General features: G+C 37.3%; 1 protein-coding gene across 1 annotated transcript in view; it reads left to right on the top strand.

Moving 5' to 3' along the window:
• Positions 1-1944: 1944 nt before the first annotated feature.
• INTS4 (integrator complex subunit 4) overlaps positions 1945-26571 on the top strand; it is a 123806-nt gene continuing 99179 nt past the window's right edge. The window contains exons 1-4 of the mRNA XM_044668183.1: positions 1945-1998; positions 3962-4156; positions 8067-8184; positions 12650-12756. Of these exons, the coding sequence (XP_044524118.1) occupies positions 1945-1998; positions 3962-4156; positions 8067-8184; positions 12650-12756 (474 nt within the window). The remainder of the gene's footprint in view (positions 1999-3961; positions 4157-8066; positions 8185-12649; positions 12757-26571) is intronic.

The following is a 26571-nucleotide window of genomic DNA, read 5'->3' as shown; positions in this document are numbered from 1 at the left end:
AATATATATATAAATATACATAAATATAAAAAATAAAAAGTTATTTTCTAGTTTTGTAATTTTTTTTATATCCTCCTGGAATTTCTTAGCTTGGTTCAGTTCTTCTTTTATTTCTTCTTGTCTTTTTTTTTCTAAGTTTGATTAAAAAAAAAATTTGTTGAGTGTATCTATTACCAATGTGAGTACATCTCTAAGGATTTTTGATGTTGTTTCACATGTAACTTCTGGCACTGTTTCTTTTTTCTGGCAGTTTCCCCTTCTTTCTTTCAATACTGTCTTTTAAAGATTGGATTAGAATTTTTCTTCAGTTTGTCTTTTTAGGTACCTTTTGAGTTTGGTATGTCAAAATTCGCCCAAAAAACAAGCATAACTCCGTTGGTGTGTCACTTTGAGAAAACAACCATAATTTCGTGATACTTATAATTCAAGTAACAAAAATGTATAATTGTAATATATAACTATTTAATAAACCAAAATAGGCAAATTAATGTAGGTAGAATTGTCATCTGTAGTGCAGAGTGTCTACACTACACTATAGCAAATGTTTCATCCTCAGCATGCAGCTCCATACTTCTTTGCATGTGGATGCACGAGGCTGCGTGTCATCAAAATGGCTACGTGTGTCAATGCTGACATGCATGTCATAGGTTTGCCATCACTGGATTAAGGGATAGGCCATATAGGGGGTAAGTGACTTTGCCCAGGGTCACACAGCTAGAAAGTGTCTGAAGTTATATTTAATCCAGGTCTTCCCATCTCAGCCTGGCCTGGCAATTTTAATTTTCTAGTAGTAGAATTTTTTTTTAGTATTTCTATTGCTTTTTTTTTTGGAGGACCATGAGGACCTTAGGTCCTTGTGAACTCACACCAACAGTTTTCCTTTAAATATATTTTAAAAGTTTAGTTCTGATGTAAACTGAACTTTTTTCACTTCAAATCCTTTCACAAGTCAGTCTATATGGAAGTAGTTTATACAGGATCCTATGAGGAAGAAGATGCTAATTACAGCCCTAGATTACAGTCAAAATCTAAGTTTCATTTTTTCACACAATAACCTGCTTAAGTATTGATTACAGGGTGGGGGAAGCTTAGGAGAATTAGTAAAGCTGATGAGAAATGATGAGAATCCTCACGACTGTGAGAAAATCTGAATTTTATTCTACATGCCAATTCCAAGGCTGGGGGCATTAGCTTGCTACCTAACTAATTGTTCTTTCTGCTTTTGCAGATCTAACGAGGGTAAAGATAGCAAAAGATTCTTATCCTCGAAATTCTTGGTTACCATACGCTTTTGACCTCTCCTCATAGCCTTCTCTGGCATTTTCTTAAATCACAAAAATTCAATAGGGGGCATCCTCTCTTTCGTCCTACCTACAACGATTTCCCTCAGGGGTCCCAGGACCATTCCCATCTCAGGAACTCACTCACTTAGGGCGATTCTGTTCAGTTCCAGGGACAGATCCGGCTCCTCGTTTTCCGGCTCGCTCCAAGTTTAGTCACGCCCCACGAACTCTCACCCAATTACCACCCGCCGCGGCCAGCCGCACTGGTTCACTGGCTTCCTGCCCAACTAAGCCCCGCCCCTTCCCTCCAGCTACCTCTCCACCTCTTCCCGCGTCCCCTCTATCCCCTTGTTTTTATTCCCCCAGTCGCACGAGGCTCAACAGTCTTGCTGGGGGAGGGGGAAAAGTGGGCGGCGGGAGACCTAGAACAGTGGAAGGGAGACGGAGAGGAAGAGCACATTCTTCGCGCCACGCCTCCTTCCCCATTGCATTGTGGGATACTGGCGTTCTAGTTCTACCTCCGTCCTCCCCTTCCCTTCACCGCCCGCGCGCCCCAGGGCTCTCCTAAGCCGGGGAGGGCCGACTGAGGCTACGGCGGCCGGGAAGGGCCGCCCAGAAGAGAAAGGAGGCCGTGGGGGTGCTGTTGGCCCCAGCTGCCGCCATGGCCGCGCACCTCAAGAAGCGGGTTTATGAAGAGTTCACCAAGGTCGTCCAGGTAAACGGCCCTTGGTTTGGGGGGCCACGGCAGCCGCCAGGGAACAGGGGCCGCGACTCCGGAGGGGAACACCAGCACCTAAGGGTTCTCTCGCAGGCCCGGCGGTAGTCGGGACACCCGGGTCGCAGTTCCTCTGCCAACTCGCTGATCCCTTCTCTGGACCTCAGTTTCTAACTCTCTAAAATGGGCTCAGCGATCCTCCATTGCCTTCTTTGTTAGGGCTGTGGTGTGTGAGGGTCGTAGGAACTGACATGGGTGGACCTTAGAGGCCCCCTGGTCCAGCCAGTACCACAGCAAGAGTGTGTGACCCGTTCTCCCCAGCTCTGATTCTTAGAAAGTTCAGGCTCACATCAAAGTCTAAACATCTGGTCAGCAAACATGCGCCCTCTGATATAGCACAGGCCTAAGAGAAGATAACGAGACCCAAGCACTGCCCTTTTTGCTCAACGAACACACTATGAAGTGAGGGAATGGCACACAGCCGCATACACTCTCTGGGCCTCAGTCAACTTATCTCTACAATGGGTGGATTGGACCAACCGACCTTGCCAGGCCCTTCCAACCCAAAGCAATGGGCTCAGCAATCCAGGTGGACTGAAGACATAATTCTAGAGGCATTTATTAGACACTTTTGATAGGTCAGACAGATACAAAGACCAAAGCTACTTGGTCTCTGATCTGAAAGTTTGTATTTTATTGGAGGAAAAAAACAGTACAAAGAAGAGTAGGTAAGGAGCTAGGTGGCTCAATGGAAAACGGTCCAGGCCTAGAGATGGGATGTCCTGGGTTCAAATCTAACTTGACAGTCTTAGCTGTGTGACCCAGGGCAAGTCACTTAACTGCCTAGCCCTTACTATTTTGCTTGGGAACCACAATATTGATTCTAAGAGGGAAAGTAAGAACTTAAAAAATAAGAGTAGATACAAAGTATATGTAAAATAAACAAAAAGGCAATTTTCCAGGTTATGGAGAAGAGAAACACTTACTCCTAAAGGGAAACAGAAGGGCCTCTTGTAGATAATGGCCATTGATTTTGGCCTTGAAGAGAACTTGGGGTTTCAAGAGGTCATGGTGAGGAAGTAGAACATCCCAGGCATTGGGGGTGGGTGGTGGGCAGTGGGAGGAGGCAGTATAACTATAAGTTTAATATGTTAAATGGAGAGAACTGCATTTAGGGCAGCTTACCTGAATTGTATTGGGGAGGAGGAGTGACATAATCAGCCTTAATAGAGACTACTACCAGGTTGTTAAGGCCTTTAAATATCAAATACAGGAGTTTCTGTTTTATCCAAGAGAGTAAGGAGGGGGAAGCTAGGTGGCACAGTGGATAGAGTGCTAGACCTGGAGTTAGGAGGACCTGGGTTCAAATGTTGCCTCAGATACTTCTAGATATGTGACCCTGGGTATATTGCTTAATCTGGATTGGTTAGCCCTTACTGCTCTTCAATCTTAGAATTAATACTAAGACAAAAGATAAGGATTAAAAAAAAATATGGATTGGAGATCAGAGCTAAATGTAGGAAGACCAATTAAGGTTTATAATTGTCTACTCTAGACAAAAGGAAATGAGAGTGATTTAGGTTGACTGCAGGAGTGATGAGAAGGGGACAAGTGGTAGGGATGTGGAGGTAGGATCAGCAATTTGTCAGCTAATTAGATGAGGTAGGGTCAGAGGAAGGGAGGTGTTAAGAATGAGCCAGGAACAAAGATGCTAACATACTATTGTGATCCGAGTTAGAGAAATATTTTTTAAAATGTAAAAAATGTCATGTGAGGTCTGAGAGGGGAAGGTCATTTCATGGAGTTAGGCAGCAGACCTTTACTGGTTACTTTCTAATGTTCCGGGCATTGCTAACATCACTGGAGAAAAAAAGAATATATAAAATTTGATTGCCTGGAGGTATTTTTAAAATTAAGTTTCTTATTTTTCTTTACCAAGATAATCTCTTTTAATCCATTACAGCAACAACATGAAGAGATTGCAACCAAAAAACTCCGTCTGACAAAACCAAGTAAATCTGCAGCACTTCACATAGATCTGTGTAAAGCCACTTCACCAGCAGATGCCTTGCAGTATCTCCTTCAGTTTGCTCGGAAACCAGTGGAGGCAGAAAGTGTGGAGGGAGTGGTCAGAATTCTCTTGGAACATTATTATAAGGTGAAGAAACTAGTACTGAAGTCCTCCTCCTGTGATGCTTCCTTATAGGGTAGAGGGTGATTCTGGATTCTCAAAGTCTGGGTCAGCAAAGTTTTAAGCCTCTGGAAGGGCCTCTCAATCTATAGAAGTTTAAGGCATTTGACTACATTGAAGATTGGATATTGGAGAGAGCTAGAGGAAATGATGGTGTAAGAGCAAGAGGTGGTCTCAGCAGACATTTCCTCAGGGCCTGTACTATGAACAAGGCTACTTGAATGAGTAGACATTTCTCATCAGGAAATTTATAGATAGTGGAGAAGACAAGATATGCCAGTATCCACAATATAAGGTAGAATGCTGTGAGTACAACAATTCAAGCTCATAGTAGTGGTACGGGAGTTCAGATGAGGGAGAGATTACTTTTGGCTGGGGGTATGTAGGTGAGAACACCAGCTCTACAAAGTAAGAAGAGACTAAATAAGTTGATAAAAGGTGAAAATGTTTATATAGTTTTGGTACTACAAAGCTTTACTTTGGTACTACACAAGTTTACTTGTTTAATTCTGTGAATATTCATTGAGTGCTTCTGTATTCATAGTTTTATACTAGGTACCATTGGGGAGATTTTAGAAATGAGACCTAATATCTATGAAGTACCAGAAAATTATGCTCCAATTCATGATATAAATTGTATGCGTAAGTGTGAAATGTCTTTTGGTTTTCCTACTGAAGACCTGTGCAGTCTTTTGCCTCTTAGGTATAGTGATTTTTTTTTTAGTTGAGTCAACATCATTTCATACATAAAAACAACATGTGTATTTAGCAATAGAATATCTAGTCTTACCTTAAAAATATAAGCAAAGGCATGACAATGGGAAAAATAAGCAAGATATTTTTAAAAAGACAGTATGGAGACAAGTCTGAGTAAAGGTGAGTAATTGTGTTGGGAAGTGAACACATGCTTCATACTAACTAGAAATTCTGGGGCCTTTTTCTCAAGAGTAGGGATTTTCTCCATCAGGAGGAACTGCTATCTCCTGGGTTTTTGTTTTGCTTTTTTTTTTTTTTGAACAACAAAATTGAGAAATATTTGCTTATTTACTGGAACATTTCTTTATTGCATCAAAATAAACATTTGGTTGTATTTTAGAGGGTGCTTTGTTTCTTAGGCACAAATTCAAATCATAAGTTTTGTTTTTGGTATTCTCCTAAAATGCTCTTGCAGATATTCTTATTTATATTAATGGTTAGCATCATTCTTCCAATTTCTCATACTCAGATCATTAGATTAATTTTCTGACACTTCTTTCCCTCCTCACAATCAGCTGTCAGCCCTGTACCTTTTGCTTTCACCATATCCCATCCATTGATCTCTTTATTCACACTACCATCACTCAAGTCCAAGTCTTCATTCCCTTTCTTCTAATCTGTTGCAGCAACCTATTGATTTATTTAACCTCTTTGGGCCTCACTTCCCTCATTTATAAAATGGAGAGTTGAAGTAGATACTTCTCAAAGGACCATTTCAACTCTAAATCTGACTTTGAGGCATCTCTGCTTCCAGTCTTTATTATTATCTGATCCATCCTGCATGTGCTGATTATTCTAATTGTGTCACTTCTTTTTCCAAATCCTTCAGTAGCTCATCCTGTCTTCTAGGATCTTACAATTTAAAATTTAATAAATCCAGTTGTTTAAAATTGGCATTCAAGATCTTCTGCATTCTGGATCTATTTTACTTGTCTAGCCTTATCTTTTATTTCCCTTCATGAGTTTCTGATTAAAATCACCTGGGCTATTTCCTAAAGAGGTCCTCCACTTTCCTTATCTTCATGGGTTTTTTTTTGCTGTTATGCTTTTTTTTTTTTCTGGGCAGCTTTTCTATCCTCCCCATCCTTGTAGGCTCAGCTCAAATAATACTGCTGCCTTCATGTTTAATTAGAGATGTCCTGTAGACATTTGACAATATTATGACCAAAGCAAAACTCATTGTCTTCCCTTCTGCCCCAATCCTTCTTCTGACTCTTCCCTATTTTCTTCTGAAGGCAGACTACACAGGTTTGAAACCTTGGAATCTTTGATTTTTCACTTTTCTTAGTCCCCATATCCAATCAACTGTCAAGACTTGTCATTCTACCTCTATACCAGTGATTCCCAAAGTGGGTGCTACTGCCTCCTGGTGGGTGCTGCAGCGATCCAGGGAGAGGCAGTGATGGCCACAGGTGCATTTATCTTTCCTATTAATTGCTATTAAAATTTAAAAAAAATTAATTTCCAGGGGGCTAAGTAATATTTTTTCTGGAAAGGGGGCGGTAGGCCAAAAAAGTTTGGGAACCACTGCTCTATAGCTTCTCTATATCTGCTCTCTTTTCTCTACTTAAATGGCCACCCTTGTGTTTCAGGTCCTTATCACCTATTGCATTAGACTCTTAATTGGTTTCTCCTGCCAGTCCATTTTCCATACAGCTGTCAAAGTAATATGGTCATGTTACTTAATGAATTCTACCTTTTGAATCCAATACAAACTCCTCTCTTCTGTGATCAAAATTTTTCACAATCTGACAACACCTTTTCAGGCTTAGTAACACCTATTTCTTCTTCATATACCCTATGATCTAGTCAAATTGTCTAACCTTTTGCACTATGTGCATGATTTCTGATTTCCTCTATGCTTTTGCAAAGGTTGATCTACTTGCCTGAAATTCAGTCTTTGAACCTGCCTCAGGCATTTACTAGCTGCATTACTATGGGCAAGTCACTTAACCTTTTTGTTCCCCTCAGTTTCCTCAATTGTAAAAGGGAGCACCTACCTTCTCAGGGTTGTTATAAGAATCAAATGAGATATTTGTAAAGTGCCTTGTTATTTAGTCATTTCAGTCTTGTCTCAATTTTTATGACCCCATTTGGAATTTTTCTTGGCAAAGATACCAAAGTGGTTTGCATTTCCTTCTTCAGTTTGTTTTTTTCCCCCCCAATAGTTGAGGAAACAGAGGCAAACGGGGTTAAAGTGAATTGCCCAGGGTCACACAGTTAGTCAGTATCTGAGCCCAGCCTTAAACTTGGGTTTTCCTAACTCTGGGCCCAGCACTCTATCCACTTCACCACTTCACTTCACCACTTAGCTGCCCCCTGGCAAATAGTAGGCATTGAATAAAGGTTTTTTTTTTTTCCTCTTTCTCTTCTCACCTCCCAGCTTATCTAGCAGAAGGTGGGTGGTATGTTTCATTTAGTCTTCTGGACTTTTTATTCCCATTTTAAAGATGAAAAAACTGAGGTTGAGAGAGGTTAAGTCAATCAACAAGTATTTATTAAGCACCTACTCTTGTTTCAGGGACTAGTGAAGTGACTTGTCCAGGGTCACAGAGCTAGTTATCCATTGAAGCAAGATTTGAACTTAGATCTTCCTAACTTCAAGTCTAGTATTCTACTATACTACCTAGTTTTAGTAAACATTTATTACCTACTACATGTCAGGCACTGTTAGGCCAAATACAATAAGAGTGCTATGCTCTCATTTTATTAGTGTAAAGAGGGCCATCAGCCAGATCCCTGGCAGAATTTGAGAAGCTCATCACTAGGTTGCCTACTTGATGATTTTTTTCCCCATCACAACTCTTGAAGATGGTCTAGGACCATTGTGCTTTTCAAAGAGAGAAATAATCATGTTGACAAAATTCCCAGATCCTTGAGAATTGACTAATTGGATATAGCATTGTATAGCCTAAGACTCTGACCTCTTTTTGGCTGTTTACTATCTCACTGGGCATCTAAGTAGTATAGTGGATGGAGAGCCCCAGTTCTCTCTTCTAAAGTATTAGAAGCAGTATTTCTGAAATGAAGCTATGGATTAAGTAGTTCACTGAATCTCTTCTAATATTTTTATGATTAGTTGAAAGAAAGGTGTAGGTAACAATCACTTCTTTTGTTCTAGGAAAATGATGCATCTGTGAGACTGAAAATAGCTTCATTGTTGGGTTTATTATCAAAGACAGCAGGATTTTCACCAGACTGTATCATGGATGATGCCATTAACACCCTTCAGAATGAAAGTAAGTTATAGTTTTTAAAAGCGTTGTACAGTCAGAGCAGAGACCTTAGATTCTTTTTGTACAAAGTTTCAGATAGTGACAAAATCTCCAGGGGAAACTATTGGTAAGAGGAATGCATTATCTTTAGTTGAAGTTTGGTCACAGTTACAGAAGCTGCCATGGTAACAAGTATCAGTTTTAATTTTGGATCCATTTAAATTGTATCTACCCTCATGTATAATTTATTGCCCTTTTATACTTCTTTCTTATACCTGCTGAAAATTCTTTGTTCTAGAGGAGAATGGGAAACAATTTGATGTTTTGCTTACTTTTCTGTCATGCATATAGTTTGTTAGTGAAATGAGTATATTAATAAGTTTTAGATTTTTAAAATAGCTATTCTCATTTTTTTGAAGTATAAACTTTTATTTATTTGACATTCTTAAGATCTTTTGGAGTTGAATAGAGTGGCTCTATTTCTAGTATTCCAAAAATTTTTAAGCAACATTTAAAAATTAAGATTGAGAAGGCAGTTAAACTCTGATGAAGTGTGCAATTTTATCCATTATAATGATTTGATGTATAAAGTATTGTCTGGAAAAGTGGGACATTCTGTCAATAAACAATAATTTATTTTGCTCTTACTATGTGCCAGATACTGTGATAAGCCTAGGGCTATGTTGGCAAACCTATGACACATGTGCTGGAGGGGGCTGCTCCCTTCCCCTTCTTCCTCTCCATGCACCCCTGAGGACATTTCTCTCATTAACACCACCACCCTCCCACCCTACCCCATGGCCTAGCAGCCCAACAGGAGCACTTCCTCCCACCCCAGTCTGGGGTAAGATGAGGCCTCATATGCAGCATGAGAGTTGTGATTTGGGCACTTGGTCTCTAAAAGGTTCACCATCACTGGCCTAGGGATTTAAAAGATAAAAAAATTGTTCCTATTCTCAAGGTTCTCCCATTTTGTCGGGAGAGACAACATGTAAATAACTAGGTACACAGAGCATATATTTTCAGAGTTGTAAGATGGTTTTAGAGAGAAAGACCCTAGTGGCTAGTTAGTCAAGGGAAAAGCCTCTTAGATAGTGAGCTTTGGGCTGAGCCTTGAAGGAAACCAGGGGAGATAGGATGTGGAAATGAAGAAAGAAAGCACCTCAGGTATGGAAGACAGTAAGCGATGGAGTGTCATGTATAAAAAATTGCAGTTGGCAAATGTAGCCAGATTGTTGACTGTGGAAGGGAGTAAAGTCTAAGAAGACTGAAAAAGTAGGAAGGGGCCAGGTGGTTAAGAACCACAGAACTGTCTAATCCTGGAATCAGTAGGGAATTACTGGAGCTTGTTGAACTGAGATGGCAATTGGAGCCATGATCAGACCTCTGCTTTAGGAAAATCACTTTGGTAGCACTATGGAGACTGGATTGGTTTGGGGAGAGACTTGAGGTAGAGGCATTAATTAAAAGGCTACTTCAGTAATCCAGGGGAATAGTGATAAGGGCCTGAGCTAGGGTGATGATTGTGTAATTAGAAAGAGGGGATCATTTATTTTTTTTTAATTTTTTTTATTTTTTAGAATATTTTTTCCATGGTTACATGATTCATGTTCTTCCTCTCCCTCCCCCCCCCCCAACTCTCCCTCACCCTCCCTGTAACCAATGCCAGTTTCACTGGGTTTTACATGTTACATTGAACAAGACCTTTTTCCATATTATTGATAGTTGCACTGGGTGATCATTTAGAGTCTACATTCCAAATCATATCCCCATCTACCCATGTGTTCAAGCAGTTGTTTTTCTTCTGTGTTTCTACTCCCACAGTTCTTCCTCTGAATGTGGATAGTGTTCTTTCTCCTAAGTCCCTCAGAATTGTTCTGCATCATTACATTGCTGCTAGTAAAGAATCCATTACATTCGATTTTTACCACAGTGTATTAGTATACTCTGTGTATAATGTTCTCCTGGTTCTGTTCCTTTCACTCTGCATCAATTAGAGGTCGTTCCAGTTCACATGGAATTCCTCCAGGTCATTATTCCTTTGAGCGCAATAGTATTCCATCACCAACAGATACCACAGTTTGTTCAGCCATTCCCTAGTTGAAGGGCATCCCCTCATTTTCCAATTTTTTTGCCACCACGAAGAGCACAGCTATAAATATTTTTGTACAAGTCTTTTTCCTTATGATATCTTTGGGGTATAAACCCAGCAGTGCTATGGCTGGATCAAAGGGCAGACAGTCTTTTAATGCCCTTTGGGCATAGTTCCCAAATTGTCATCCAGAATGGTTAGATCAATTCACAATTCCACCAGCATGTCCCAATTTCGCCATATCCCCTCCAACATTTATTACTTTCCTTTGCTGTCATGTTAGCTAATCTGATATGTGTGAGGTGGTACCTCAGAGCTATTTTGATTTGCCTTTCTTGAATTATAAGAGATTTAGAACACTTTCTCATGTGCTTATTAATAGTTTTGATTTCTTTATCTGAAAATTGGCAATTCATTTCCCTTGTTCATTTATCAGTTGGGAAATGGCTTGATTTTTTTGTGCAATTGATTTAGCCCCTTATATATTTGAGTAATTAGACCTTTGTCAGAATTTTTTGTTATAAAGATTTTTTTCCCAGTTTATTGCTTCCCTTCTAATTTTGGTTGCATTGGTTTTGTTTGTACAAAAACTTTTGAATTTAATGTAATCAAAATTATTTACATTTTTAAATTTTTTCTAACTCTTGCTTGGTTTTAAAATCTTTCTTTTCCCAAAGATCTGACAAGTATACTATTCTGTGTTCACCTAATTTATAGTTTCTTTCTTTATATTCAAGTCATTCACCCATTCTGAATTTATCTTGGTGTAGGGTGTGAGATGTTGATCTAAACCCAGTCTCTCCCATACTGTTTTTCAATTTTCCCAGCAGTTTTTGGGGGTCATTTATGAAACATGTGAAGTGTAGTTGCCTAGATAAATGGGGTGAGGGACAATGAAGAGTCAAGAATGAGACTGAAGTAGTTGTATAAGGACTTAGTTCAGTGAGAGGTTAATGGTATCTTCAACAGTAAGAGAGAAGTCAGTCCCATCAACAAGGATTTATTAGGTATTTACTGGAATCTTTTTCTCTTACTGAAATTACACTGTAATAACTTTGTACTCAGATGTGATTTAGAGCATCTATGGAATTACTTAGTAAAGTTTGAAGGAAAAAAATCTTTCTTAATTAATAAAAGTTATTTCATTGCCTAGATAAAGAAAATGTCTTTTCCCATAGAAAAATACTGTGGTTGAGATTGATCCACTGAATTTCACATAGGGTAATTGAGAAGAACAAGATTGTACAGTTATAGTAAAGGAACTCAGCTCATCCAGTCTAACCGTTTCAGATGAGAAAACTGAGAACTGTAAGATATAGTGACTTAAGCTATGACTAGAATCCAATCAAGGATTTTTTCATTTAGTCGTGTTCAAAATGAATTTTTTTCCTAGGAAGAAATAAATATGATTCAGGCCCCATCCTTTCTCTTAAATGGGACAAGAATTTTATATTATCTGTAGCAGCAGAAGCTGATTCTTCTTGAATTGTTTAGTATATCCATTCTAGTACCCTACTTAATGGTCTCATTTCTCTCCTGTTAGTATTGTCTTTGCACTGGATTCATAGAATGATAGATGAGTTGGAAAGAAAGTCAACAGTAGGCTCAGGAAGTTGGAAGGAAACAGACATCATGTAATCCATTCTGGGAATGTTTTCTTACCCTTATAGGATAGCTTTAAGGTTGGGGGACTGAACCTATAATTTTATTGGCTTAGGGAACTTTGAGGAGAGGGAGCTCTGTCTGCCAATTCAGATCATTCTTGTTTTCTGTAATCTATACTCTTAGAGAGAAGCTTAGAGAACTAAGAGGATATGAGTGTCTTGTCTAAATTTTCATTGCCAGTTTATGTCAGAGGAAGAATTTGAGCCCCAGGTCTCCCTGGCTTTGAGGCTAACCTCTAAGATACACTAAATTATGCTACCTCTCCAGTAAGGCTTCTTTGGTTAAAATCAATCAGTCCTGATTTTAATCAGAGGGCAGTCAGGTGACTCAGTGGATTGAGAGGCAGTACTGGAGATGGGAGGTCCCAGGTTCAAATCTGGTCCTAGACACTTCCTAGCTGTGTCACCCTGGGCAAGTCACTTAACCCCTATTGCCTAGCCCTAACTGTTCTTCTGCCTTGGAACCAATACATAGTAAGGAAAGGGTTTCAAAATTTTTTTAATTAATTAAAATAAAATATAATAAGTAGTATTAATTTGTACTTGCTGTGTATTTAGCATAATGATTGATGCTAGGGAAAATATCAGATAATTAAACATGGGCTCTACCCTCCCAATGCTTACATTTTAGTTGGAGAGACAAGACTTGAACTCCCAAACTGTCTTGATCAGATTAGGCATTACTTATGCCATTGTCTAATTTTCATATTTTTCAATTCCACTTTTCTTCTAGAGTCCCATCAAGTCCTTGCCCAGCTTCTGGACACACTGTTGGCAATTGGTACTAAACTTCCAGAGAATCTAGCAGTTCAAGCACGACTTATTGATGTTGCCTGCAAGGTAAGAGGCTTATCAAGTTTTTAAGATGTGTTCTTTCATATCATTTCATTTACTGGTATAGTTAGTCCATATCTGATCCAAATAAACTTAAAGTACTTCATTTTTACTTTGTTGGTATTGAAGTAAAGAAAATGCTAAACCAACTTTTTACAAAGAATATACCAAAACCCTTTAGGAAAAACACTAACATATGTTTAGAAAACCTTAACCTAGAAAGTCATAGGTCCTTGCATAGTTTGTAGATATTATATAATTGTAGTTCATATTCATAAAATGTTTAAGACTTACAATATGCTGCCTCACAACAACCTTATGAAATAGTAGTGCTAGTATTATCCCCATTTTATATATGAGGAAATTGAGGCTCAGAGAGGTACCTAGAGTATCACATAACTAATAAGTGTCAAAGTAAGAATTCTTGAATTTTTTCCAGATTTTTTCTAATATCTTTTTTCCTTTGAAACCATGGTTTATGATTGATAGTAATCTCTGTAATGAAGTAATTAAACTAACTTTGAAAGGAAAACCAGGAAGCATACATTCTAGGACTTTTGATGAGAATATTGGTCAAGGAATCAGAAGACTTGATTTTCCTCCTGGGTTGTACTCCTAAGTTTACTCACAGCATTTCTGCGAGATTTGTAGAGTGAGTATTTATCTTAGGTGAGGTACCCAAAGTCAGATGATAGAGCCAGAGCTTGACCCTAGATTGTGGAATTTACTCTGAGCCCAGCTTCCTCACCTTGAAATGGGTATACTGACATTTGCATTCATCTACTCTACAGGATCAGAGTAAAGAGAGGGTTTTGGAAACCACGAAATGTTATATAAATAGGAATTCTTATTCTTCTAGTTTAATCTTCAGCTTCTAATCAACATCCTTTTATGCGTAACATCTATATAACACTTCATGCAATGAATGGTTGATAAATTCTTTTTCAAAAGATTGTTTTGAGATGCTGAGAAGAAAAAGAATCAAAATAGTTGTGGAACCAGGTAACTATTTTTGACTTCTGGGATTTGATCGGATCTTTCCTTTTTGAATATCTTTTGGGATAGATACGGTAAAATGACTTTATTCCAAAAATTAATTTTAAAGCTGGAGATTTGGTCCCTTTTGGGTGTGGTTTCATTCCAGTTTGAGTTCTGTAGGTAGTATATTTGGTGGTGAGTGGTGGGAGAAACTCATTTTGTAGATATTGTTGACAAGATGTCCTCTGTCCTGTGTACAGGTATTCGTTGGAGTATAAATTCTCACTTTTTTACCATCCCTAATAAGGGTTTTGGATCTTCCTGTAGAAAGAACTCAAGACCTTTGTTTCTAAAGTAATGTGTTATTTTTAACAGTATAATTTTGATGCTTTCATCTATAGTGCATATTGGCAGGGCTGTTGGTGGTTTAGCAGTTGTAACTGTGTAGTGATTTCTTTAATCACCTTAGGTGAAGTGTTCCTTATATGTGTTATATTGCATCTATGAACTGTTAGAAACTTTGTTTCAAAGAAAATGAGCCTAATAACAAACCTTTAACTGTAAGAAAAATGGTAAGGAATTCTAGTTATTTCATTCACTTATTTGTTCAACAGTCATTTATTAAGTGGTTCTTGCATACAGGTCACCATTCTGAACACTGGGAGAGATGAAAATACAGCAGTAAATGTTGAAAGAGTGAATGACTTGTGAAATTTGTAGAGAAATTTAAATGAATTTTAAGACCTTAGCTACACAGAAAATTCCAATAATACTTTTTTTTGTTGTTATTATAGCATGATTAGGATAATTCATATGCATCTAGCACTCTTAAGTTTATAAAGGGCTTTCCTTAAAACAAGCCCATGAAAATGGATAAATAATTAAAAGCTGATATTTATATAGGAGCAATTAGGTAGCACAGTGGATAGAGGGCTGGACCGGAAGTCAGATTCATCTTTCTGAGTTCAAATCTGGCTTTGTAGCCACACTTACTCACTGTGTGACTATGAGCAAATCACTTAACCCTGCTTGCCTGTTTTCTCATCTATAAAATGAACTAGAGAAGGAAATGGCAAACACTCCAGTATCTTTGCCAAGAAAATTTTAAATTGTATCATGACAAGTTGGACATGACTGAAAAACATATACATATGATTTTATGGTGTATTCTCTGCAGTGCATGTTGACATAAAAATCATAAATTAACTTTAGGTTGCATCATATTTTTATTTATTTTATTAAACATGTCTCAATTACATTTTAATCTGATTCTAGCAGTTTTGCTGGAGTAAGTTTGACACCCCTGCTTAAACTACATTGTCTCATTTGATCCTCATGACATTAGTGAAGTGTAGCCACTGCACATGTTATTCCTATTTTACAAACAAGAAATTGAAGCTTAGGACATCTTACAGTAGTCTTTTTTTTTAAGTTGGGTAATCTGTAGCATATAGTTAATTATTAGTTAATTAGAAGATCATGGGGGCATCCTATTTTCCAGCCATTCTTATTTGTGTTGGGAATTATCTATGTTTTCTATTAGGTAGAATCAAAATGATAGATTTTGTCCCAACCCTTTATTTTAACAGTTCTAGTCTTTATGTTTCAAGAGTGTTTCTTATGTATATATTGCTATATTTTGCCTCATAATCTATTCTGCCAATTTCTTCCATTTTTTGAGGTCATCTCATTAATTTCAGAGTTAAGATAGTAGTTTGTTTCCCCTGTTTAATCTCTTATACTTTTTCTTTATGCTTCTCTGTCATTATTTCCAATGACTACCTTCAGGATTATTCAGTGGCATGTGAAGACTTACTTATCTTAGCCTACAGTGTACATTTGTTTTTTATTTGCTGTGTGTTTTGCTGCTGTCTTCATTTTTTTAATTGGAATTTGCAATTTCATGAGTATGATAAACTGTAGAAGTTCTTTTCAACAGTGCAAATCACCAACTTACCTGTAACTTAAAGAGAGTTGACTGGAATATTGAAGGTTAAATGCCTTTTCTGTGTCCATCTAGCTACTTACTATATGTCTGTCAAAGATAGTCCTTGAATTCATGCAACCTTTCTGTTCATACAAAACTATGGTCAATGGGAATGTTAGATTTAATCTTTTTCATTGCGCATCATTTTGTATAAGTCTTCATGGACTTCTTAGTATTCATTAAATTTGTCATTCTTTATGGTGCAATATTTCATTAAATTCACATACCACAATTTACTTAAACATTGTCCAATCATTAGACATGTAGTTTATTTTAAGATGCTAATTTTGGCTCGACAATACCAAGAAAATAGAGGTTATCCACCAGCCAGCATTGTACCATCTATACATGCAACCATCAGCTATAGCAAATGGAGAAATTTTGAATTCTGTGGTAAAGTTCCCTTACCTTGACAGTGTTCTTTGCAGGGGTGTACACATAGGTGATGAAGTTAATCATGCATCGCCAGAATAATGGAACAGTGTTTGGGAGGCTCCAAAGGAAAGTGTGGGAGAGAAGAGGTATTAGTCTGCCCACAAAACTTAAGGTCTACAGAGCCATTGTGTTGATCTTATTGTTGTATGCTTGTGAAACCTGGACATTCTACCAGCACCATGCCAGGAAACTGAATCACTTTCATTTGAATTGACTTGGGAAAATGCTGATGATCACTTGGAAGAATAAGGTACTGAACATTGAGGTCCTTTCTTGAGCAGAACTGCCAAGCATTTGAACTCTACTAGAAAGAGCACAACTTGGATGAGCTGGCCATATTCAAATACTGAATGCCAAACATATGTTTGCCTAAAAAAACATTTTACAGAGAACTCACACAAGGCTGGCATTCACAGACAGAAGAAGTGATATAAGGACACTCTCAGGGGCAGGTAGGTAGCTCAGTGGATTGAGAGCCAGGCCTAGAGACAGGAGGTCCTAGGTTCAAATCTGGCCTCAACCACTTCCCAGCTATGTGACCCTGGGCAAGTCACTTAACCCCCATTGCCTACCCTTACCACTCTTCTACCTTGGAACCAATACACAGTTTTGACTCCAAGACGGAAGGTAAGGGTTTAAAAAAAAAATGACACTCTCAAAGTTTCTTCAAAGAACTTTGGAATCAATTGTAAGACATGGAAGACACTGGCACAGGACTACCCAGCATGGCATGCCTGCATCAAAGAAGGCGCTGTGCTCTATAAGTAATGTAAAATTACAGTAGCTTAAAAGAAATGTGAGATGCACAAATTTAGAGATATCTCCATCCTACATGTTCATATGGGCTATTCATACCCAATCTATAGTAGAGCCTTCTATGCTCACATTGATTTAATCAGCTTTAGTCAGAAAACACTGAACATTCACCCTAACATAGTGATGTAATTTTGGTCCTCTTTGACTACAAAGGATAACAAGTAGTATTCATTAAATTCATCATTTTTAGTGCAGTAATAATTTCATTAAATTCACATACCACAGTTTACTTATTGTCCAGTCATTGAACACAGTTTTATTTTTAGGGTTTTTTTCTCATTTATAAAAATTCTGCAATATTTTTATACAGATGCATTTTCATTTTAACTTCCTTATAACCTATAAAAGTGAAATTGCTACCTCATGGTGTAAAAATATTTTTTGCAACTTTTAGTATACAAGTTTAAATTGCTTCCCAGAACAGTTGAAGCAATTCATAGTCCCACCAACAATGAATCAGCATACCCATTTCCCCAAATTCCTGCCAATTCTGATGTTTTTTTTGGTCTTTTACCATTTTTGTCAGTTTACCTCAGAGTTTAGTTTTATTAGTGATTTTGCATTAATTTTCAAAGGGCTATTGATAGTTTGCATTTCTGCTCTTGAGAACAGGTTTTTAATATCCTTTGATCACTTAACTATTAGAAAATTATTCTTAGTAAATTAGTCCAATTAACAACTAGCCTATTACTTGCCCAATGTCACAGGGATAGTAGGAGCCAGAGCTAGGATTTGAAACCAGATCCACTGACTCAAAATCCAGTGCTTACCAATATCATGAACTATTTCCTTATGAAATTTGTGGATTAAGACAAAGTTGTGAGGAATAGGTTTCAGCAATGGGTAGAAATTGCAGGGAAGCAGATTTATGCTTGATATAAAGAAAAAAGTCTTAACAATCAGTGCTGCCTCTAAAGATAGTTGATAGATGAGGATCTCTTTTTCCAATTGGTTAACAATTTTTTTTATAGTTTTCTTGCATTACTCATTTCTTTTCCCAATTTTTCCTCAGCCTCTCTTATGTGATTTTTTTCTTTTCTAAGATATTTTATTTTATTTTACAAATTTATTTTATTTAAATAATAGATTTTTATATAAGTTTTCCAAATTTATATAATTTGTGTTGTCTCCCTCCCTTCTTTCTTCTCCCATCTTGGAGTTGATAAGCAATTCAATCTGGGTTATACATGTATTAACATGCAAAACACATGTACGGGTTAAAATAGAGGTTTTGACAAAATAAGAGAGCAGCTTTTTTTTTTTTTTTTTAATTTTCCTGTGTCTTACTACCTTATAACTTTTTTTTTTTAAACCCTTGTACTTTCGGTGTATTGTCTCATAGGTGGAAGAGTGGTAAGGGTGGGCAATGGGGGTCAAGTGACTTGCCCAGGGTCACACAGCTGGGAAGTGGCTGAGGCCGGGTTTGAACCTAGGACCTCCCGTCTCTAGGCCTGACTCTCACTCCACTGAGCTACCCAGCTGCTGAGAGCAGCTTTTAATAACTTAAGTTTTAATGAGAATATAGTAGAGTTGTAAATTAATATTACCCCTTTAAGCCAGAGAAAAGAAAATTTCTAGCAGCTTTTAACAATTAACAATTTAGTTTAATTAAAATAGAGACAGTAAGAGAATATAGTAAACTGAATATAGTAAAGGAGAGGAATATAGGACAGAGATGAGAAAGAAATCTTAATGTCTATACTACTTATCCTATAACTATCTATATCTACTGCTAATAACAATTGCCCCACAAAGTTTCAACCCAGTCCAGCCCAATCAAAACCCTACCCAATCAATGTTTAATCCAACCCCCATTAGGTCTGTCATCAAAGACCAGACACCTCCCAACCCAGAAAAGGTCAAAAAGCCCTCTAAAGGCAAAAGCCAGTAAGCTCAGGCCCGCCTTTATATTCCAGCAACTAAATGCCAACCACCAACACAACTCACTCCCAGCAGCCAACTTCCCTGCAATTGCCAATCCGGTCAGCAACTGACTGACCCCAAATGTTAGCAATTGACAACCTGACCAACAAATGCTTGGCCCAGCAGGGGGCTCTCCTGTCACTGTGGGCTAGTCAATCCTTATATATCTCTATGATAAGAGGACCTCCGGGTCCCCTGTTAAATTAAAAAAGGAATAAATAATTCCTTTTTACAATCCCCACTGTGATCCTTTGGGAGGCTAGTCTCTCCAATGGGTCAGTTAAACATATATAAAATTCCTCTAGTTAAAAGTGGCTATAATATTACACTAACTAATAGAAAAATAAAATAATAAGGAAAAGGGGAAATAAAAGAGAAAGAAAGCAAAACGAACTGTAGGTAGGCACATTGACAAAAAGTCAATTAGGGGGCAATCCCTTTTGGCATAAGAAATTTGCATTCATGAAATGCATTCATCTCCCTTCAGTTCAATCAAAACTTCCCGCAGTTCACTTTAGATCTTCCCATGCAGTGTAGATTTCTTTATGGCATCTAATTAAAACAGTTCATGTTTTTTTGATTCAGGGAATGAACAGATCCTAAAATTACTCTCAAAAGATTTCAAATCTTGGGTTTTACAAAATACAATTACAAATTACAATTACAAATAATACAATTCTAAATCTTAGAATTTACAAAAATTATACTTTGTGGAAAATAAGAACCTGGAGATGTCAATTTAAATCTAATAGGTGCTACATAAAACAGTCTAACAGAAAATACATAAAAAAATATACAATCAATCCTCTCCTGAGGCGGGTATTGACCAATACTTATAGCACTTTGTAACACTTATTTACATATTTAACTTTTCTCTATAGTCCTATAAAAGTATAATAATAATAACCATTTCTAAACAGAATACATGCTAGTACAAATATTTAAAACAAAACAAAAATTATATAATATAAATTATACTTATACATCCATTGGCTAATGGATGTCTAAATTTATTGTATTGCAAAATCAAAAAAATTATTAATATTGGTATCATGTGCTTCAAGTACAAGGAAAAATCAAATATCCTATTTAAAAAATAAAAATTCTGGGTTTCAGTATCAGTGAAAATAGTGTCCAGTTGTCTCTGTAATTTTATCTTTAATGCATGTGACAGGATACAGTGAATCAGTTTCGATGGAAGGTACTCGTTTTACCTGGGAGCAATATATCCAGGAGGTCTTTCTCCAATTTTTTTAGCTGTTGGAGTGGTTAACAGTATTTTATATGGACCTTCCCAAGGCTGGCTGAGTTGTCTTAGTGCATTGGAAGTTCTTTATATATACTTTATCTCCTGACTTTAGATCATAAAGGGAAAAGTCTATAGGTCCTGCTTGTACTATAGCTCCAGATTCTTGAAATTCTCTTAATTTTATTTGTCAATCCCATATATAGGAAGCAATAGAGGTATCTCTCCCTAGCAATGATGTGTATGTGGGGGCGGGGGGGGAAGGCTTAAAAAGTTAAAATTAATTCAGGCCCTTCAAAGGCAGCAAGTTTTATGGCAGTTATCTGAAAGATCCAGTGTCTAAAAGGCTAACATAATAAGTATTTCCAACTTTCAGGGTTATTTGCAGTTCATTATTATATTGGGGAGAATATACTGGAATAACTGCTGTTAAGATATCAGTGTCTGGGAAATCAAAAGTTTTCACTCTCTGATTTCAGAGTCCTCTCTCCCCTTTCAGACCTTCATAAAGGTCCTTGGCCATTTCTCTGGATTTCCTCTCATTGAGGGGAATTTCCATCCTGAGTATAGCATGGGTAAGCCCCATTTCGGATATATTGTTGTAAACTATCATTTGCCTCATTTGGATTAGTATTTCTAAATGCATTTCTATTGTTATTATTTCTGTAATTGTTATTATTTCTAAAGTTGTCATTCCTAGAGTTCCCATAATTTCTAAAATTTATGTGAACTGCTCTCCTTCCCTGAGCCTGATTGACAAGAGAGAAGATTTTATTTTTCTCTCTTTCTGTCAAAAAAGCTTGGAGCAAATTTTCAATATCAGTCTATCTGGGATCACATGTGTGAAAAATGCTTTCTAGTTTTTTAATAATTGCAATTGGATCTTACTCAAAAGAAGGGATATTTTACTTGAATTTTTCAGTATCTTGGGGGGATGAATGGTATATGATGCCTTAGCAAAATTACATCTCCACTCTTATTAAAGGTGGCTATTTCTTTTAAGGGGAAAAGGCCTAGAACAGAATTATTTTTGGTTTTTGCTTTTTTTTTTTTTTTTTTTTTTTGAGTTGCCATAGAACAGGTAATGGATATGGGAAATAAGTCACCGGTAGGAGTTTGGGTAGATTTAAGAGATAAAACAGGACAAGAAGGAGTTGAGGTGGTTTCAGTATGAGCGGAATTGTGTGGAGCAGGACTGGACAGAGGCTGAGTCAGCTCTAATGCTGAGGGAGTGCTGAGAGATAAATCTCTCTTCTTACTCTGGGGATTTCTCAAGCTTTTCTCTTTACTCCTACAGCTTCTTCTCAAGGCCACTCAAGTTTTTTTGAACATGAGCTAAACTAAAGTTCAGCTTTGAGGTCAAACTATTATTCTATTTCTTCCTGAGGAGGAATAGGCAAAATGCCAAGCCTCCTATCACTATAAGTACGGCCAGGAACAAAGCCACTGTGAAATATTCTGTTGGATAATGAGCCATTTTAGATAGACAAGAAATGACATCACAGCTTGAATTAGACTACTCAGAATAGCTGCTAAGAACTTGACTTAGGGATAGTTTCAGTAAAAAGTAAGGAAAATCATCAGAAGGTTGTGGGTTCGAGGCCCTATGTTGAACATCAGTTAAATGTAAACGTTAAAATAGGGGTTTTGACAAAATAAGAGAGCAGCTTTTAATAACTTAAAGTTTTAATGAGAATATAGTAGAGTTGTAAATTAATATTATCCCTTTAAGCCAGAGAAAAGCAAATTTCTAGCAGCTTTTAATAATTAACAATTGACTATATGTGAGATCCTCTCCTCAGCAAGACCTTGCTGACCAGGAGTCTGCTGTTAGATTTAGCCATTAGAGTAGATTTTATTATCCATATATCCATCCTTATTCTCCAGGGTGAAGATCCATAGATCTTAGATTCAGTTTAGCAATACCCCTTCCTCACCTATCCCAATAATCATTAAGCATCTCAGTTACCACACTCTTTCCTTGTCAAGTCCTTACCTAGACACCTAGGTTGACAAATAAGAACCCATTGAGTATCCCAGCTGACTCCCTGGTTGTTATCTATCTATCTGTTATCTTTATCCATTCAATCTATCCACTGTGTGTATTGAGTGATTCAATCCCCAGGGAGACTGTTCAGTTAAATCTGTTACCCCAGCTATTCCCTAGCTCAGTGTTGTTACTTAGTTCATTTATTTAGTTATTACCGTTTCCCTTATTCTGCTTAGCTTATTTCATCTTTATTATTCATTTACTTACATATCTGTTAGTTTATTTCAGTTTTATTATTTCACTACCTATATCTACCACTAATAGCAACTACCCCACAAAGTTCCAAACCAATCCAGCCCAATCAAAACCAACCCAATCAGTGTTTAATCCAACTCCAATTAGATCTGTCAACGAAGACCAGCCACCTCCCAACTCAGAAAAGGTCAAAAAGCCCTCTGAAGGTTAAAGCCAAAAAACCCTCTCATTAAGCTCAGGCCCACCTTTATATTCCAGCAACTAAACGCCAACCACCAACCTATCTCACTCCCAACAGCCAACTTCCCCACAGCTGCCAGTCCCAAATATCAACAATTTACAGCCTGACCAATCAGTGCTTGACCCAGCAGGGGGCTCCCCAGTTCCTGCTTCCTGTCACTGTGGGCTGGTTAATTCCTAAACATCTCTATGATAAGAAGACCTGCAGGTCCCCCATTAAATTTAAAAAGGAATAAAGAATTCCTATTTATACACATTTCCATATTATTCATTTTTCTAAGTGAATAATCTTATAAAACCAAAACTCCAAATTATATGCCTATATAAACAAATGATAAATCATATGTTTTCATTTGCATTTTTACTTCAACAGTTCTTTGGCCGTGTATAGCATACTTTCTCATAATTTAGTATAATCAAAATTATTTATTTTACATCTTGTAATGTTCTGTTTCTTGTTTGGTCATAAATTCTTCCCTCTCCATACATCAACAGGTAAACTATTCTGTGTTTCTCTAATTTACTTATAATGTCACTCTTTATGTTTAAATCATATTCCCATTTTGACTTTTTCTGGATATAGGGTGTGAGATATTGATCTGTACCTAATTTTGTCATACTGTTTTCCAATTTTTACGAGCAGTTTTTGTCAAATAGCAAGTTCTTATCCTGAAAGTTAGGATATTTAGTTTTATAAAAAACTAGATTGCTGAGGTAATTTACCCCTAATCTATTCCATTAAGCCACCCTTCTATATCTTAGCCAGTAGCAGATTGGTTTGATGATCACTGCTTTATGGTATAGTTTAAGATCTGGTACTGCTAGGCCACCATCCTTCATATTTTTTTCCATTAATTCCCTTGATATTCTTGACCTTTTGTTCTTCCAGATGAATCTTGTTATTAATTTTTTTAGTTCTATGAAATAGTTTTTTGGTAGTTTTATTGGTATGTCACTGAATAAGTAAATTAATTTAGGTAGGATTGTCATTTTTATTATATTAGTTCATCCTACCCATGAACAATCATTGTTTTTCCAATTGTTTAGATCCAGTTTTATTTGTGTGAAAAGTGTTTTGTAGTTGTGTTTTTTATAATTCCTGAGTTTGTCTTGGCAAATAGATTCCCAAATATTTTATATTGTCTAGAGCAGTGATGGGCAAACTTTTTAAAGAGGGGGCCAAAGGAAAGGAAATGCTCCCCTGTCAGTCTTTTTCTAAGGCAACTCTTTCAAAGTTTCATTGTATTGTATCCTACTCATTGTATTTGTCAGATTAGGAATAATGTCTGCAGAGCCAGATAGAGCATTTCAGGGGACATCCCTCCCCTTCCTCCCTCCCCCCCAATCTGGCCTGCGGGCCGTAGTTTGCCCATCATTGGTCTAGAACAGTGGTTCCCAGATTTTTTTGGCCTACCACCCCCTTTCTAGAAAAAATATTACTTAGCCTTCTGGAAATTATTTTTTTTTTATTTTAATAGCAATTAATAGGAAAGATACATGCACCTGTGGCCATCACCACCCCTCTGGATTGCTATAGTGCCCACTTTGGGAATCACAGGTCTAGAGTGATTTTATTTTATTTTTTATTTTATTTTTTAGATCTTTATTTTATTAATTAATTTGGAACATTTTTCCATGGTTATAGGATTCATGTTCTATCCCTCCCCTCCTCCCAACCCCTCTCATATCCGACGCACAATTCCCTGGGTTTTACATATGTCATTGATCAAAACCTATTTCCATATTATTGATATTTGTACTAGGGTGCTTGTTTAGAGTCAGTATCACCAATCATATCCCCATCAATCCATGTGATCAGGCAGTTGTTTTTCTTCTGTGTTTCTATTCCCACAGTTCTTCCTCTGAATGTGAATGGCGTTCTTTCTCATAAGTCCCTGGATCATTGCATTGTTGCTAATAGAGAAGTCCATTACATTCGATTTTACCACAGTGTATCAGTCTCTGTGTACAGTTCCTGGTTCTGCTCCTTTCACTCTGTATCAATTCCTGGAGGTCATTCTAGATCACATGGAATTCCTCCAGTTTATTATTCCTTTTAGCCCAGTAGTATTCCATCACCAACAGATACCACAGTTTGTTCAGCCACTCCCCAATTGAAGGACATACCCTCATTTTCCAGTTTTTTGCCACCACAAAGAGCGTGGCTATAAATATTTTTGTATGTGTTTTTTTCCTTATGATCTCTTTGGGGGTATAAACCCAGCAGTGGTATGGCTGGATCAAAGGGCAGACAGTCTTTTAGCACTCTTTGGGCATAGTTCCAAATTGCCCTCCAGAATGGTTGGATCAATTCACAACTGCACCAGCAATGCATTAATGTCTAGAGTGATTTTAAATGGAGTTTCTCTTTTAACTCTTCCTACTGTGTTTTTTTCTTTTTTTTTTTTATTATTTTTTAAAAATTTAAACATTTATTAATATTCATTTTTAATATGATTACATGATTCATACACCTACTTTGCACTTCACCCCCCCGCACTCCCCCCACCCATGGCCGATGCACATTTCCACTGGTTTTGTCATGTGTCCTTGATCAAGACCTATTTCCAAATTGTTGGTAGTTGCATTGGTGTGGTAGTTTCGAGTCCACATCCTGAATCATGTCCACCCCAACCCATGCGTTCAAGCAGTTGTTTTTCTTATATGTTTCCTCTCCTGCAGTCCTTCCTCTGAATGTGGGTAGCATCTTTACCATAAATCCCTCAAAATTGTCCTGGGTCATTGTATTGCTGCTGGTACAGAAGCCCATTACATTCGATTTTACCATAGTATATCAGTCTCTGTGTACAATGTTCTTCTGGCTCTGCTCCTTTCGCTCTGCATCAGTTCCTGGAAGTCTTTCTAGTTCACCTTGAACTCCTCCAGTTTATTATTCCTTTTAGCACAATAGTATTCCATCACCAGCATATACCACAGTTTGTTCAGCCATTCCCCAATTGAAGGACATACCCTCCTTTTCCAGTTTTTTGCCACCACAAAAAGCGCTGCTATAAATATTTTCGTACAAGTCTGTTTATCTATGATCTCTTTGGGGTACAAACCCAACAATGGTATGGCTGGATCAAAGGGCAGGCATTCTTTTATACCCCTTTGAGCATGGTTCCAAATTGCCAGCCAGAATGGTTGGATCATTTCACAACTCCACCAGCAATGCATTAATGTCCCAATTTTGCCACATCCCCTCCAGCATTCATTACTCTCCCCTTCTTTCATTTTAGCCAATCTGCTAGGTGTGAGGTGATACCTCAGAGTTGTTTTGATTTGCATTTCTCTAATTATTAGAGATTTAGAACACTTTCTCATGTGCTTATTGATACTTTTGATTTCTTTACCTGAAAATTGCCTATTCATGTCTCTTGCCCATTTATCAATTGGGGAATGGCTTGATTTTTTATACAATTGCTTTAACTCCTTGTATATTTGAGTAATTAGACCCGTGTCAGAGTTTTTTGTTATAAAGATTTTTTCCCAATTTGTTGTTTCCCTTCTGATTTTGACTACATTGTTTTTGTTTGTACAAAAACTTTTTAGTTTAATATAATCAAAACCATTTAATTTACATTTTGTAATTTTCTCTAACTCTTGCTTGGTTTTAAAGTCTTTCTTTTCCCAGAGATCTGACAAGTATACTATTCTGTGTTCACTTAACTTATTTATAGTTTCCCTCTTTATATTCAAGTCGTTCACCCATTCTGAATTTGTCTTGGTGTAGGGTTTGAGATGTTGATCTAAACCTAATCTCTCCCATATTCTTTTCCAAATTTCCCAGCAGTTTTTGTCAAATAGTGGATTCATGTCCCAAAAGTTGGGCTCTTTGGGTTTATCATACACTGTCTTGCTGATGTCATTTACCCCAAGTCTATTCCACTGATCCTCCTCTCTGTCTCTTAGCCAGTACCATATTGTTTTGATGACTGCTGCTTTATAGTA

The sequence above is a fragment of the Gracilinanus agilis genome, chromosome 3, assembly GCF_016433145.1.
Source record: "Gracilinanus agilis isolate LMUSP501 chromosome 3, AgileGrace, whole genome shotgun sequence".
NCBI classification, from domain to species: Eukaryota; Metazoa; Chordata; class Mammalia; order Didelphimorphia; family Didelphidae; genus Gracilinanus; species Gracilinanus agilis.
The sequence above is the reverse complement of the archived record's forward strand: the minus strand, read 5'-3'. Positions and strand labels throughout refer to the sequence as shown.